General features: G+C 61.0%; 1 protein-coding gene and 1 long non-coding RNA gene across 7 annotated transcripts; one reads left to right on the forward strand and one right to left on the reverse strand.

Annotated features, from left to right (window-relative positions):
• Positions 1-680: 680 nt before the first annotated feature.
• On the reverse strand, positions 681-12,622 carry CERCAM (cerebral endothelial cell adhesion molecule). 6 transcript variants are annotated; one of them, XM_042052136.1, is made up of 15 exons: positions 12,233-12,617; positions 9,107-9,282; positions 7,623-7,836; positions 5,093-5,203; positions 4,780-4,897; positions 4,567-4,701; positions 4,275-4,479; positions 4,082-4,201; positions 3,898-3,974; positions 3,628-3,734; positions 3,391-3,523; positions 3,088-3,215; positions 2,808-3,011; positions 1,680-1,916; positions 681-1,062 (listed from the first exon to the last, which is right to left on the reverse strand). In XM_042052136.1, exons 4-14 carry the CDS (start codon positions 5,164-5,166, stop codon positions 1,682-1,684), a joined length of 1,536 nt encoding a protein of 511 aa, XP_041908070.1. In that variant the 5' UTR covers positions 5,167-5,203; positions 7,623-7,836; positions 9,107-9,282; positions 12,233-12,617; the 3' UTR covers positions 681-1,062; positions 1,680-1,681. The 6 variants fall into 6 exon arrangements, with proteins under 6 accessions (XP_041908070.1, XP_041908071.1, XP_041908069.1 ...); XM_042052137.1 differs by having other exon boundaries at positions 9,076-9,282; XM_042052135.1 differs by lacking the exon at positions 7,623-7,836 and having other exon boundaries at positions 5,083-5,203; positions 12,233-12,622.
• LOC121676109 lies at positions 5,931-9,639 on the forward strand. The gene is made up of 2 exons (XR_006020362.1): positions 5,931-6,064; positions 9,410-9,639. It is a non-coding gene; the product is annotated as an uncharacterized LOC121676109 (long non-coding RNA).
• Positions 12,623-15,557: the final 2,935 nt, after the last annotated feature.

Genomic DNA, 15,557 nt, shown 5'->3' on the forward strand with positions numbered 1-15,557 from the left:
ACTGGAACAAGCACTGGGACACTTGCTGGGTGACGTATGGTTACTGCTGCTTCCATCCTCTGCTCCAGCTGGCACCAGACCTTCTGCTCCATCCCCAGCTCCTGAGCTCCTCCCAGAGCACTGAGGCTGCCTGGGACCAGGGGAAAAGCTGGGAAGCAAAAGTGTCCCCAACCTGTCATCCCTTCCTCACTCATGTCTATACTGGCTGGGACCCTGTACTTGCAGAACAGGCACTTGGCCATCTCCTCCCTGTTTTCCAGTAGATCCACTTGGATTTTCAGGTCCTGTGTGATCCGGAGCTGGTTGTTTTCCTTCAGGAGGTCCCTGCTGTAGCTGTTCAACCTGCCCCAAATGATGCTTTCCTGAATTACTTGGTAGTTTCAGACATGTCACTGTGGGAGTCTGATACCAAGGCCTCCACCTGCTGTTCCATCACCTCCATTCCCAGGGGAGAGCTGAGCTCCATGAAGATGCCACCCACCTTTCCCACCCAGACCCCAAGGGTGAGCTTCAGTCTTCCTTCCCACCCCACCTCTCTCCTTCCCTCTCTTTTCCCCTTACAGATTTCATTCCCAAAGTTCCCAGCTGGGGGAACTGCCAGACCCTCACCCCTGCAGCACCGAGGTGACCCCAGTGGGGTAATGCCCTGGGGACTTGGGGCAATGTCAGCACCCAGCACATCAGCTCAAACAGTCTGCTTTAATCCTCCCCGGGCTTCCACCATGGTACGAGGGACAAGCCCAGTCAGTGGCAGGAAGCCACCACGGGTGTCAGCCCAAAGTCCACTCCCCAAAGGCCAGGCTGGTGGGTGACGGCAGAGTTGGCATCACTTGGGACTGTCCTGGAGATGTGTCCTCAGTAGAGACAGAGCACAGTGCTCCTCTGGTCTCTCTACTTGGCAGGGAAAGGCTTTCCTGGGGCAAATCCTGCCTTGGGTGGATTTGTCGCATGCAGATTCAAAGAACCGTGGGGGGCTCTGTCCAGGGCAGCTGCATCTCTTGAGTGGAAACAGTATCAGGTCCTTGCCCACGGTGCTCCCAGCTGGATCACAATCCCTCATCCCTAGGAGACATGGACACAGACATTAGTGGCCACGGCAGGAGCAGCCCTGATGTGTTTTCCAGCCTCCTCCAGTCTGGCAGCTCCCAGGGCAGTTCTGCTGGCAGGACAAGCAGCCTCAGGCAGAAAAAGTCTGACCTGGCATTAACTATGGCCATGCTACCCTGGGGCTGAGCCAGTGTGGGTTGCCTGCCTGCCTGCCTGCATGGCCACCCCACAGATGCACAGCCCCAACGAGATCCACTTCTGAGAGGAGCAAGCAGTGTTGGGCTGAAACGTTCCCCTGGGAGATGCCCCAGCTCTTTCCACACTGAGGAGACTTTTGCAGCTGGCAAAGGAGCGTTCTCCCACACTTGAGGGGCTGGGGAGCAGCATGGACTCAGGGAGATAGAGGGCCCTGTCCCCTGGTCCCCTTCAGCCCAGTGCAGCCCCACATGGGACATCTGTGTCCCCACCTCTTTCCTCACCTGGAAGAGACATGCTTTGAGTCTGACAGGGAGAGTTGCTGCCCCATGACAAAAATAAACTAGGCATATGGAACACATCTGAACACAGCACTTGCAGGGAGACGCTCCCCAGCTGCTCTGTCCCCTGTGCCTGGGTCTCACACCCTTGCTCACCATCAGAGCTCGTCGCGGGCCGTGGAGCGGAGGTGGCCAGCACTCCCCCGTGAGTCCCTCTGAGTCTTCTGTGAGCCAACCCAGTCAGTCGTCTTGGCATCGTCATCCCAGATGGTGGAGGTCTCGGTGTCACTCAGCCAGTTGCTGTCCCCAGCATAGTGAGTGGGATAAACCAGGAGGGGGTGAGCCGAGAACACCAGCAAGTTCCGTGGGGTGAAGTGCCGCTTGTAATCCTCGCTGGGGAAAGTGGAGCAGACCCGAGAAGAGAAACTGGCTTACAGAGCATGGCACAGAGGAGAAAAAGCACTGGGGAAACCATATCAACCACCCGGGGAAGGCTCCATGCAGGGCAGGGGATAGGGAGGGATGTGGGGTACCAGGCATGGAGCCGGGGAGGGACTGTGGAAGGATTACAGAGAGGACAGGACCTGTCACTCTTCACCAGCTGGGGCTGGCTCTGGCACGGAATGGGTCTCTGGCACAGCATCCAGGCCAGGGTTGTCTGGTGCTGTTATGCCTGCAAGCAGGGGACTTCCAGCTGTTCCTGGTGCACATCCAGAGCACTAATCTGCCCCTCCGTCCACCTCCAGCCTGCCTTTTACATGCCTGATCCCCGTGTTTCTCCATCCCGCTCACTGGGTTTCCCAATCCCTTCTCTCCCATGACACCCTCCCACTGGTGTTCATTACCCCCTAAACTGCCTCCCTCTCCCCAGACAAAGCCTTACCACTGACCCTCCCCCCCCCCCCCACAGAAGGGCATGAAAATGCTCCAAATTGGGACTGAGACCCCCAACCAGGGGCGGAGAACCACACAGGCCCCCAGCACCAGGGTACAGGGGGCTGCTCCCCACCCCTTGCCATGAGGCCAAGACCTTGTGCAGGGCCCACATCAAGCCCCAGCTCCGTTCCTGTTCCCCCACCCCATGCTGGCAGAGGGCCATTTTCCAGCCGCCAGTGGCCAGGCAGCAGCCGGCTGGGAATGAGCTCATGCTACAGATGTTTTCCTCCAGCATGAGTAATGCCTGCAAGGGGGGGGACTGGGTGAGGTGGTGACGGTGGAGAAGAAACACATAGTCCCACACTGGCATGGCCAGGCCAGCACCCTCCTGCACAACCTGCTCCTTACTTGGGGTGCTTGTCATACATGATGGGCAGATACTCATCCACCGGCAGCATTTTGGAGAGGGGTTTGGTGGCCAGCAGCTTCTGTGCCCCATGGTAGGAGATGGCGTAGGCCAGTGTCCAGTACGAGTACCCGGCCACCACCAGGTTCCGCACGCCCTTCACAGGTGCCTCGTCCTCGTCATTCACCTGTTTCCTCCCCAGGTAGCTGTGGGGTGGCCAGGGAACCATGAGAGCCAGCCCTGGGGACCCCCACCCCACATCCCCCTGGCCCCAGCACCTACATGAGGTCCCAGTCCTGCTGTGCCTGCTCCAGCTCCTTCATCAGCCGCTGCAGCCGTGCTGGGAAGGCAGCCTCGAAGCGCACATCATCCTCGAAGACCACTGACTGCTCCAGCCCCCGGGACACAATCTGGGGGAGGGGACAGAGGTGCAAGCCTATCCCAGCACAATGCTGGGCCATATTGGGACCACTGATGCTGCAGGACACCCCTCTCCCCAGGTCCTCCAGACATCTGTGATGCTCACAGGGTCCCTGCCCACTGCTGGTGGCCCTTAGGAACCCCATGGCCGCTGTGGCCCCATACCTCCTTCCAGATATTGTAGTGGCTGAGGAAGCAGCCAACCTCGCCCTTGGTAAGCGTGCGACCGGAGAAGGGATCATAGTACCCAGGTAGCAGGTCCACACCCAGCACCTTGATGTCACTGCTGTTGAGGGTGCTGCAAGGTGAGGGGCTGTATCAGTGAGGTGTCCCCTCAGCCACTCCCCATCCCCTCCCCAGAGTAACACCAGGGGACTGGCTGAGTGGTCCCCCTATGGTCACCTGCCATCCACAGCATCCACAACCCGTGGAACAATCTCCAGCTCCTGCAGGGATGCCAGCATTCGCTGCCGCCGGTCTGGCCTCCGCACCAGGTTGATCAGGAAGATCTGGGGAGGAAGGGGAGAGCCCCAACAATGGGGCATGTTTTCATGGGGGACATATAGCCTGCCTGGCTACTGCAGGATGGGGACAGGGGCTTGGCCTTTGCTATGGATGGATGCAACCAGAGGGATGGACAGGGGGACACGAGCAACTCCATTGGGCACTTACTTCATCAAAGCCCATTTTTGTGAGCGGCCTGGGCAGGAGGGAAATGTGCCTGGAGCGCTGCATGGGGGGACCATCCACTGTGGAGAGAGGAGACACCCTTCAGATTCCCCTGGCTGGGAACTGGGGCTGACAGCCCTATCAGGACCTGGAAGCCTCCAGGACCTTTCCACCTATGGGCACTCACCCATGGCCTCCAGTGTGAGATGCACAAAGTTGGCATGATCATCCTCCAGCGTCTGGTGGGCCTTCACGGGAACATTGATGTAACCAAAGTGGTGCTGGTTGCACACATAGACCTCCGCACCTGCCGGGTGAGACAGGTGAGCAGCACAGCCCCCTCAAGCCCCTGCACCCCTCAAAACCCCCATCACCCTCACCAGCCTCCTGGCAGGAGTAGGCAAAGACAATGATGTCGTCGAAGGCCCAGGTGTAGTTGGGATGGGGCGGATAGAAAGCCAGTTGTGAGGTCTCCTCCTTCCGCAGGTCGATCAGGAAGGTGGCATAGACCATGGGGACACGGAAGCAGCCCACCCGCTGCCGGTTCTTGGTGGGGAAGTAGTCAGCTGTCCGGCGATAGTATCCCTGTGGCACACCGGCACAATGCCTCCATGGTGGAAGGCTCCTCCACCATGGGGGTGTCTCATTCTCCAGGGCTTTCTGGGGACATACCTGGGGTGTGATGCCACACCAGAAGTTGGAGTAGAAGGTCTGCGAGTCCAGCATGGGGGCCACCACTGACTTGTTCTGCGCCATGAGAAACTTGAGGGTCTGGTTGTTGGTCAGTATGCTGTCAGTGTCCATGAACTGCGAAGACAGCACAGGTTCTGGAGACATGGAGAAGCCCACCTCAGCCCCACCCCACCAGTGCCCCATGCCCCTTACCAGGATGTAATCTGCCTGCTGCTCCCGGGCATAGGTGAGAGCTTCCTGCTTCAACTTCATCAAGTTTTCATAGCGTTTGTCACTCCAGTGCTTGGGACCAAGCTCGTCAGGGTAGGAGCTGGGCAGGGGAAGGCAGGGGTTAACCTTGCTCGCTGGGAACACACAAACTCAGTGCAGGCTGTTTGTGCTGGCAGGCTGAGTCAGCCCCTCTCTGCTTCGCCTCCTCGCGGTCCCCGGCCAGGGAGAGTTGATGCTGCTCCAGGAGCCCCTCACAGCCCACACCTGCCCCCCACCAGCACTCACCCAGCCTCACCTGGGCTCCTCTTGCACCTTCCAGGCCACCGAGTGATAGTCCTTCCCCACGGCCCCCAACCACTCCTGCAGCATAGCGGTCGTGTTGTCCAAGTTGTGGTCTGTTGCGCACCTGGGGTGAGGGGACATTATCCTCTGGGGGTCCTCCTCAAGGGACAACCAGGACCCCACCCTGCACTAGAAATGCTCACGGGGCCAAAAGACTGAGCCAGTGACAGACTTGCTTGGGAATGTAACATGTAATTTGGTAAGGAACCAAGGCTGCACAGGCAGGAGGGGGAATGCCAACGGGTAATTTCTTTCCTGGTGCCACCACCAGCCAGGCTGTTCCACAGCTCCCACCCTCATCCCTGCAGCCCAGTGGCAGCCCTGGACACGCTCTCCTCACCCCAGCCTTGTGACTGCCCACCATAAGCACTGCAGCACAGCCACTTTGTCCCCCTGCACCCCACAGCACCCCTGTGCATCCCACTGTTCCAGCAGTGAGAGGAAAGGACTCAACAGGCAGCAAAAAATCCCCCTTCCTGAACATTCCCTTTGCCAGGCCCCATCACCATTCCCAACTCTCCCACCCATCCTCACAGCAATGTTCACAGGGACTCTAGCACAGACGGGGCTGACCAAACCCCAAGTCCCCACACTCTTCGGCACCCTCGACCTGTCAAAGAGCCCCGGGACATCCCTCAGGCACTGGAGCCATGGGGATTTGACGTGATTCAGGGGACAAGGCAGGATCTGTGTCCCCCCAGCTCCACGGGCTTAAAACACCCCGCAGGGTCCTGCAGCCGGGGGTTCCCGGGGGTGCGGCGGGTGAAGTCCCCGCCCCAGCCCTGCCAGGATCCCTCTGCCAGCCCCCGCCTCAGCTCCCCCGAAAAGCAGCTGCAGAAAAGTTTCCGACAAGCTCGGGCGAGAGGCAGAAGTGGCGCGACGAAGAGGAGACAGGAGACTGCTCTTCCAGCCAACCCCCAGCACGGTAAAGAGGGCTTGGGGGGTGTCTTTGGGAAAGGGGGGCTGAGTGTGAACCCTGCAGGGAGGGGGAAGGCAGCGTCTGTCCCTGATGATGCAGAATCCCCTTGTGCCCAGGGCTCCCCTCCCTCATCAGCCCCACAGCTTCCTCAGGGGAAAGGTGGGGGTCCTTCCCCTTTGCCGCGGCGCAGCCCGAGCCCTTCCCGGTTTCCTGCTGGGTCCCACACGCGGGGCAGAGCCACCCCTAACATTTTGGGGCTGGGGGCGCTGCTACCAGGGGGTCCCTGCTCTTCCCGAAGGTCCCTGTCCCTTAAGGATCCCCATTCCCCCGCAGGCCCCCATTCCTTCGAATCTCCGTTCTGTCCACCCAGGCCTCTGTTGCTCCAAGATCACCCCGAGTCCCCAGTTCCCCCACTCTCTCTAGTTCCCCTCCGCATTGTCCTTTGGGTCCCTGCTATCCTCGGCTCTCCATTCCCCTCACAGTCTCCCTTATTAACCAGGACCCTCCTTCCCCCCCACTATCCCCATTCTCCCGGGGCTGCCCGTTATCCCTGTGGTCCCTGTGACTCCAGCATCCCGGCTCCCCCCCGAGATACCCATTCCCCTACAGCCCTCTCCTCTCCTAGGATCCCTGCTACTCTCCGTACCGCGGGGTGCCCACTCCCCCCCCGGCGTCCCGGCTACCACCGGGGGTCCCGCTCCCTCACCACAGGGCAATGCTGCCCGCGGGATAGTCCAAGCGCTCCAGGGCTCCCAGGCAGTGCGGCAGTGAGTGCTGCGCGTTCCGGGCCAGGAGGGCGAGTACCAGGCGCGGTGGGGCTGGCCCGGTGCCGGTGCCGGTGCCGGTGCCGGTGCCCAGCAGCAGAAGGAGGGTGCAGAGCGGCCCCGCAGAGCCCATGGCGGAGGCGGCGGGCGGGGAAAGGGCGGGCTGGGACCCGCCGCGATCAGCGCACCCCCCGCCCCCGGCCCGGCCCCGCCGCCGCCGCAAGCCCCGGGGGCGTGTTTGGGTCCGGTTTCCTTAAATAGAGTCGATATCGGTGCAGAGCCCCGCACAGCCGACGGCTAGGGAGCGAGACCCCCTCACCGAGGATGCTCCTGGGCATCCCCATGTACCCCTGGCCAGCACGCCGTTGGGTCCCCACGGTACCTGCACGGCGTGGGTGGGTGGGCAGTGGGATGGCGGGATTCATGGTTTGGGGAAACATGGCCAGGGGCGCTGGTTGCCGGGGTATCATCGCCAGGGGTGATCATGGAAAAGGGGATCATGGCCAGAGATGTGGCTGTGGGGGGCTTGTACTGTGAGTGGTGGCTGAGTGGGCTCATGGCTGTCGTCCTCACGAAGGCAGCCCACCCCACTGAGCCGTGTCCCACCCAGGCTGTCCTCCATGGATGACCATTTGCAGCCCCACAGCTGCGTCTGTGACGTGTCCGAACCACGGACAGGGGCCTGTGGGACATTTGACCAAGCCTTCTGGTTTTCCACCCAATCCATAAAATACAGCTCAGCTCCCAGAGCAAGCGCGGGCCTGGAGGTGGTCACGCCCTGCAGAGCAGTAACTCCTCACCAGTAATGCCGGGCACCTCTCACTCTGGTGGCTCCAGAGCCCTGGTGAGGGACGGGTGGATGCCACACATGGCCAAACCTGTGCCCACCCGCATCAGGGTGAGGGGTGCCCTAGGCGGCTGCTCTCGCTGGTTCCCTGTGTCCCCCCGGGGGGAGGGTGGAGGGCTCCATCAGGGTGCAGCAGAAGGGCCAGGAAGTGAACAATCCAGGAACACCTGCAAGAAGCAACAGAGACGGGGGGCGACTCACAGGACCCGGCAGTCGTTGCATGGAGAAAAATATGCTGTTTACAGCCCCAGCTCGGACAAGTATTTCGGGAAGCGCTCAGCGCCAGCGCGGCCGGGAATTCCCAGCCATGGAGGAGCTGCGGACAGGGGCAGGAGCCCAAAAGCCCAGCACAGCCGGACCCACCCGTGTCCGTGCCGGGACTCCACCCATGTGCAACCCCCCGGGAAGGCTGAACGAGGGGCAGCCCCTCTCCCCTCCGCCGGAGCCCTCCAGCACGGCCCGGCGGCCCGGCAGAGAGTTAGGGCGGAGCAAGGGCCGCAGAGCAGCGGGGATGCCCGCCGAGCCCACGGGCCCCCGTCCCTCGGGGACACCCCCGCGGCACCGCCCCCGCACCGGGCCCCGCGCTCGGCCGCTGCTGCCACCTCCCGGCGCCGCTCTCGGTGGGGAGCCCAGCGTCTGTCCGAACTGGATCTGATCCCCACGTCCCCACCGCCCTCTCTCTCCCTGTCTTTCTTCATCCCTGCATCCCATCATCCCTATATTCCAGATCCGACATCCCTCCATCCCTTCACCCCTCCATTCTTTCATCCCTGCTCTTCTTCATGCCTATATCCCTTTTCTTCTTCATCTCTTCATCCCTTCATCCCTCCATCCCTTCTCCTCTTCATCCCTGCATCCCTTCCCTTCTTTATCCTGATATCCCCACATCCCTCCATCCCTGCATCCTCTCTCAGGGTCACAGATGGATCTGCCCTTCCCCTAACACTGCACACGGTTCACCCACTCAAGCACAGCCATGGCCCCACTGCCCTGGTACAGCCCTTGCCAACACTCCCTGGCCGTGGGCTCCAGAGCAGGGGAAGAGAGGGAGAGACTGCCCTTCCCACAGCCCCATCACCCCCAAAGCAGGCAGAGGAAGGAGGCCCACCACTGTGACATAGGGAAACTGAGGCACAGGCCAGTGAAATGTGCTGCACACAGGCTGGGACTGGCAGAGGGACAGAGCATCCTGTGCCTGTCCTCGCAAGCTCAGCTGGGGTGAGAATTATCCCTGCCTTTGCAATCTGCCTTCCCCCCACATCCTGGCTGCTGCCAGGCTCACAATGGACCCTCAGACCCCACTGAGAGCCAAGTGGCACCTTATAAGCAGCTTTGGGCATGCACTGGAAAAACAACCCTGGGTGAGCTCAGGGAGAAGCAGGACATGGAGATATCTGTCAGGGCACCTGCTGTGTGGTCCTCAGGGTGATGACCCACCCAGCTCTGTGCTGTGGCTCTGCATCTCCATCTGCACCACACAGCTAACACGGGGCTGTGACAGCTCCTGTGCCCCTGGAGCACGACTGGAAGGCAGGTGGCAGGTCCCCAGAGGGCCCAGGGTGTCCCCATGGGGCTCAGAACATCCTCACGGCTCCATGCACTCATGGTGGTACCTGCAACACAGAGCCAGCATCAGGCCTGCAAGCATCCTGCCTGGAAAACCACCTTCCCATCTCCAAGGCTCCAGGCAGGAGCAGCACTGCACAACATTCACATGAGTATGTTTTCTCTTTTCCACAGGAAAAAGTTGCTTTTGGACCCAGGGATGAGGATTTTGGTTGCCTCCCACCTCTCTCCACCCCTTCCTTGAAATTTCCTAGGATTTTCAACAAAGCCTTTGAAAAGCTCCAGGTTCCTCAAATGTCATATTTTTCTGCTTTGAAAAGCTCAACGTTGGTTGCAAAAGGCAAATATGTAAAGATATGTGTGTGTATATATAGATATGTATCTATAAATGCAGAGATTCTGTGTGTGTGTACATGGCCAGGCCTGGTACAAGCCCCTCAGTCAACAAAAATTTTTATTAATCTTATTTCACAAAAAAAACATCCTGGGGACCCAACTGGTTGCCCAAAGTCCATGGTACCCCCAAAGGTCCCCATTCCCATGCCATGACACTGCCCAAGTGATGCTGTCCCCTCCAGAGATGCCTTCTCCAGACCTCCCCTGACTTACCCAGCCTCAAAACATCAGCCCCGTTTCCTGCTGGGGAAACTGAGGCACAGAGCCCTCCCCCCCACTTCTCAGGCTCCCAGCAAGTGCCTGTCCAGGGGGAACTCCAGAACCAAGGAAGTGCCTGTGAATCCACCATACCCTCTGCTATGCAAGCCCCTCATCCTGAGCCATTCCAGCTGCTCCAGATGTTTTCACCACCTCCCTGATGTTGGGTAGCTCAGGAGGCCAGCGCTCCCCTCTCAGTGCTCCCCTCCCCTTCCATGTCTCTGCTAAACCCATCACATCCATGGGCGCTGCTCCACTTTTCTCCTTGCAGGCTGCTTCTGCAGCAAGCAAAAACTACAGATCTTCCCACACACAAAAATACAGGGGAATTTACACCATCTTGGAGGGATTTTGGCCATCCTGGGAGGGATTTTGGCCACCCAGGAGGATTTTGGCCCACCCAAGAGATGTTGTGCCAGAGGAGATGGAGGCTGATGGGAACAGCATTCTCATCCTGGCTGTGGGGAAAAGGAGATTTGCACCACTGTAAATGGGGCAGTGACACACTGCCAGTGTTCCCCAAACCTCAACCTGCTGGGAGGCAGACTGGGGTCTTCCTGGCGGGCTGTGAAATTCTGGGAGTGCTACGGCTTCCCTCTTCATGTCCTGCTGGGAGCAGGAAGCCAGGGCCATGCTCCACTCCACCTGCAAGGCACTGCCACCCTTGGAGCCACATTCAAGCCCTGCAGTGGCCAAATCCTGACCCTCCTGGGTGGCACAGCTGGTTCAGCCTCAGAATGGTCCCTTTTCTCCCCAGTCTGGACCATACCTTCTGGCATCAGGGCCAGCAGCGCCCTGGCCCCCAGGCACCTGGCAGTGGGCAGAGGGACACCTCCCGCAGCAAGGGGAAACTGAGGCAGGAAACCAACGCTAGGCTGCCTCAGCCTCAGTGGGCAGGGAGAGGCTGCACACCCTGAGGCTTCACTCCAGGGACAACAGGGAGCTGCTCTCTGTCCCCCCCAATGCCACCTCCCAGAGGGACAGCGACAGAGGGGTACCTGATGGACCAGGTCCCCCCCGCGCTGTGCTGACCCGTGCACTCCCGTCCCCTCCATCCCCTCCCTCCTCTCCCCTTATTGGGGCTGACGGTCGGTCCCCTCCCAACCCGGGGCAGCTGTGGCCGAAAACAAAGCTGTCCCCTTCGGCACAATGCCCTTCTGTCCCCCCCCCAGCTGCTGACCGCTGGGGTGGGCAGCGGCCGGGCTGGAGGCGTCGAGGGGCCGTGCCAGGCCCCCGCTGGCAGGGGACAATGTTGGCAGTGATGGAGAGTAGGTATTTCAAAAGGTTTTGTTTTCGGGTTGACCCGCCGAGCCGGCGTGACCCCGCAGCCCCCCACCCAGCCCTGCTCCTCCGTCCTAATAGAAACCGGCCGCATTCCTGACCTCGAGAGGGGGGGGGGGGGAAGTTTCAAACATCCCCGGGAAGGAGACAATGGGGGTGTCAGGGCAGTGATTTAGGAGGGGGGGGCTCTTTCCATCACAAAGGCGAGACAAAGGCGCTCGACGCTGGGAAAGGGGCTTCGGCGGCGGCTCAGGAGACGGGCCGTGGTATTGTGCCTGGCCAGCCGGCCTCAGCAGCAGGGCTGCCAGGGCCCACCGGGTCCCACTGTGTCCCACTGGATCCCACCGACTCCCACTGGGTCCCATCGGGTGCCAGCAGCTGCCACTGAGTCCCATTTGCTCCCACCTGAGTCTTCACCCCAGCCCGTACTGCAGCCTTCCCACGGCCACCCTGCAGACCACAGTCCGATGGCTTCGCGGATGTCACTGTGGCCCATGGTGGGAGGGAGTGAGTCCCCCATCCCCACGTGGGATGGCTGGGGCACCCCCTGCTCCCCACAGATCCCCAATCCAGCGGGGCTGGCCAGGGACCAGCCCATCCTTTGGGCACCCCATGGATCGGGACTCAGACTGGGGCCAGGCCCCCCATGGGCAGCTGTCCCTGACCCGGGGTTCGCTCAGACCCAATGCCCTGAGCTCTCCTCCCCGTCAGCCCTCCCGGGTGTTCAGGGCCAGGGTTCCATTCTCCTCTAGAGTGGCCAGTCCCGGTTCCGAGGGCCGGCGAGGGATCAGCAGCTCTCTGTGAGCAGCTCAAAGGGGCTTTGTGCACCCCGGGGCTGCCGGCACCCAGCACCACCGGCCACCGCCGGCACAGGCACCGCGCCGGTGCCCACCCTGCCCACACCTCGCAGCCTGCGCCCCCCACAAACCCCCTCTTTGCAACTGCCCCCTGTCCGACCCTCCTCCTCCATCCCTGTGGGTCTCAGCCCCTAAACCGTGGCATAAGCCCCCCACCCAAAAAAAAAAAAAGCCGGGAAATTGTTTTAGCAGACGCCCAACTTACGGTGTCCTCTGCTGCCGAGCTGAGCCCGTGTCTCCAGCCAGTGTCCCAGTGACGAAGGGATCGGAGCCTGGAGAGGAGAGTTTTTTTACAGGAGAAATATTTTTCTCCCGGTGCTGGACGGCTGATCCGAAGGAAAAGCTGGAAACAAGTTCATTGGTTTTGCTCTCGCTCCCTGTCCTTGCCCTAATTTTTTTTCCTGGCAGCTGGTGGGAGGAAGGGAGCTGGCAAGGTGATGCTTTTTGGGGAAGTGGAGAACTGCTGGTGAAAGAGGCATTCACGGCACCGGGAGCCTGGGAAAGCCGGGGGGCTGCCGGGAGGGCGGGAGCCTGATCCCCGACCACCGTGCCGAGGCTCACGGCTGTGCCCAGGCTGACCATCGTGCCGAGGCTCGTGGTCGTGCTGAGGCTCATGGCCAAGCAGAGCCCGGCGGCAGGTGGAGGGGCGCCGGCGGGATACACCAGAAAGCCAATGACATCATGTTGTGGGTTTTTTTTTTTTTTTCCAGGATGAAATTTGCAGACAACTTCCCCGACCGCCCGCGAGCGCTGGGGCTCCGCGTTGAGGAGCAGGACAGGTCTCCCCAGGACACACAGCCGCCCATCGAGGGAGCGCAGGGCTTGGCCAGGGCTTTATTTTTTTCACTTTTGGGTTAGAAGAGCTACATTTTATTTCTTAACTCGCTGGTGCCATGCAAGGGGCTCCCCAGCACACAGAGAGCGGGTCCGGCCGGCGGCTGAGCAGAGCAGCCCGACACAGCCGGCGCCAGCGCCCCGTCGGGGACCCCCCATCCCCACGGCGGGGCAGGATTCGTCCCCGGCCGCCCAACCTGGGATGGCTCCTTTAGCCTCTTCCCTCTTAATTTTGTTTAGAAACTTGTCAGGTTGGTAGATAAAGGAGGTGGAAAGATCAATCCCGGCTTTTCATCAGTGTGGGAAAAAGTATTTCACTAATCCATATTTATTGGTGTAAGGAACCGGGGAGGGGGGGGTGGGGAGGAGGGGGGGGAGGGCAAGAGACCCTAATGGTCAGAGCAGAGGACAGAAGGGACAGTTTAAGGCTGCCCTTTTCCGAGAGGTCACATGTCACCAAAATCTTTCGGTTGTCTCGGGATTGGTTACATTCTGTTCTCTTTTTTTCTATTGAGGTTGCCAAGCAACTGGCTAAGACCAGCCAAGATATTTTCTTTATTACAAGTGGAGCAGAAAGCAGCAAGGAGGAGAGAGATAAAAAAAAAAAAAAGGGGGGGGGGGAGAGAAGAGAAGAAGTTTAGACAATTAACATTTATAGGATCACATAACTCCATTAACCCGGCCGAGATTTGGGAAACAGACTCAAAAAAAAAAAAAAAAAAGGTGGTGGTGGGGAGCGTTAGGAATTAAAACAAGTTAAAAGGCCGGCAGGTCCGGGGCTAAAACAATGCCAGAACACCCCGAGCAGTGACAGGGGGCTTCCCTCAGATGGTTCCCACTTCCTAAAGAGTGGCCAGTCCTGGGCAATGGCTGCAGCCCAGCTCAGGGGCCTTCAGCTGCTGCTGCTGCTGCTCTTCTTTCTTTTTATTAAATGCTGGCTTTCTTTTGGTTTTCACACTCGTAGGACGTGGGTTTATTGCTAGTAGCGCTGGCAGGGATGTGTTGGGACGCAGAGGAGCCCTTCCGAGGGAGGCACATGGCTGTGGCAGGAGCTGGGCATCCCCCTGGCCATGGCCCATGGGGAAGGGGCTGTGAGGATGTGGCTGTCCCCAAGCGCTGGGACACCTTCATGCCTCTTCAGGGCGGTCAAAACCTCCCAGGGAGGGAATGGGACTCTGCGGGAAAGCAATCTCCAGTCGCAGATCCCTGCCCGCTCAGGGTTTGGGCCTGACAGTCTCTGACACTGTCCCTGGGCTCCAGGGGCGAGGCCTAAGGCAGGGGACACTGCTAAGGGTTGGGGACAGGGACTAGGGTCACCCTGCAGCTCCATGGGGCTGGGCTGCTCCAAGCATCCCTGGGGCTGCGGGAGTTTCTCTCCCAGCACTCACCAATCCCTCTCCCCGTGTGCCCAGACCCCGTGCGAGGACATGGGGGGAGACGAGGACATGGGGGGAGACGAGGACATGGGGGGAGACGAGGACAAGCGGGAACCTCCCCGGTGAACGGTTCCAGGTCCCCCTCCGGTTCTGCCCAGGGATCCCTGTGACACCCAGGGTGGTGGCGGGCAGCAGTGGAGAAGGCGCCGGCCACCTCCATGCTCTTCACTGCGACTGCGGGGACCTTCGGCAGGTTGGAGCTGGGGGGTCCCCCGGCGGGGAGACGCAGGCGATGTCCCCGCTCCTCCGGCCGGAGCCCGCAGCTGCCGGCCTGGCAACTCGGTAATATTCATTAGGAGAAAACAATGAGTATTATTCATCCCCAGCACTTTCCCTGCTGTTGGGAGGCCGAGTTGGGGTGCAGGTGACCCCAAACCCCACGGGGTACCCGGGCAGTGTCACTCCCGCAGCAGCAGAATGGAGGGGGTCTCCAAGGGGGGCCGAGGGGGTGGGAGGGGACCCCAGACGCAGCTCTGCCCTGCGGCTCAGGGGGGACCCCCACAACCCCGAGTGGGGCCAACCGCGGCCGTCCCCGGGACCGGGCGCCGAGCCCCCGGGGCAGAGTGCACCCCGCGTCCAGGGCCCGGTGCTGCGGGGGCTGCGGGCCGGGCCGGAGCCGGGGTTTGGGAGCTGTGTCTTTAAGAGATGGCTGGCTCCAGGTTGCAGCTGCTGTTTCTGTGCTATAGAGACAGTGGAGATTCATTACTCCTAAAACACAATGGGCATTTATCACCCCGTGGTGTTATTCAAATCCAGTACCAATTGAAGGTCATCCCCATTCTTTTCTCGCCGGCTCTGCAACACATTTATTGTTGTGCCGTTCAACTAAAAGCCCTGCCCGGCCCCGGCGCAGCCCGCAGAGCCCCGGTGTGCGCATCCCTCCCGGGCGGATTTGGGACCCTCCCGGGTGGATACGGCGTGGAGGAAGCGGGGCAGAGCCGCGGCGGCTCGGCCGGGCTCGGGGCCGGCAGCAGGTGCCGCGGGAGCCCCGCCGCTGTGCCCCGCCGAGCCGCGGGGGCCGCCCGCTCCGCCCCCGCGGGACGCACTTTCCGCGCCCCGTGGAAACTCGGAGCCCCGCGGGCCGCCGGAGCCGAGGGCGGCTCGGGCAGCCAGGGGTCCGCCGCTCGCCCGCGGCCCCCAGCCTTCTCTCGGGGCGACCTGCCCGGCCCCGCCGCGGAGCGGCCACGGCCACCGGCACTGGCATCGGCGGGGGAAGCGCCGGCAGCGGGCCGGGATTTTCCCTGGCTGGAGAGGGGGGAT

The sequence above is a fragment of the Corvus kubaryi genome, unplaced genomic scaffold (assembly GCF_017639235.1).
Source record: "Corvus kubaryi isolate FWS band 111438036 unplaced genomic scaffold, C.kubaryi_AGA036_p1.0 78, whole genome shotgun sequence".
Classification (NCBI taxonomy): Eukaryota; Metazoa; Chordata; class Aves; order Passeriformes; family Corvidae; genus Corvus; species Corvus kubaryi.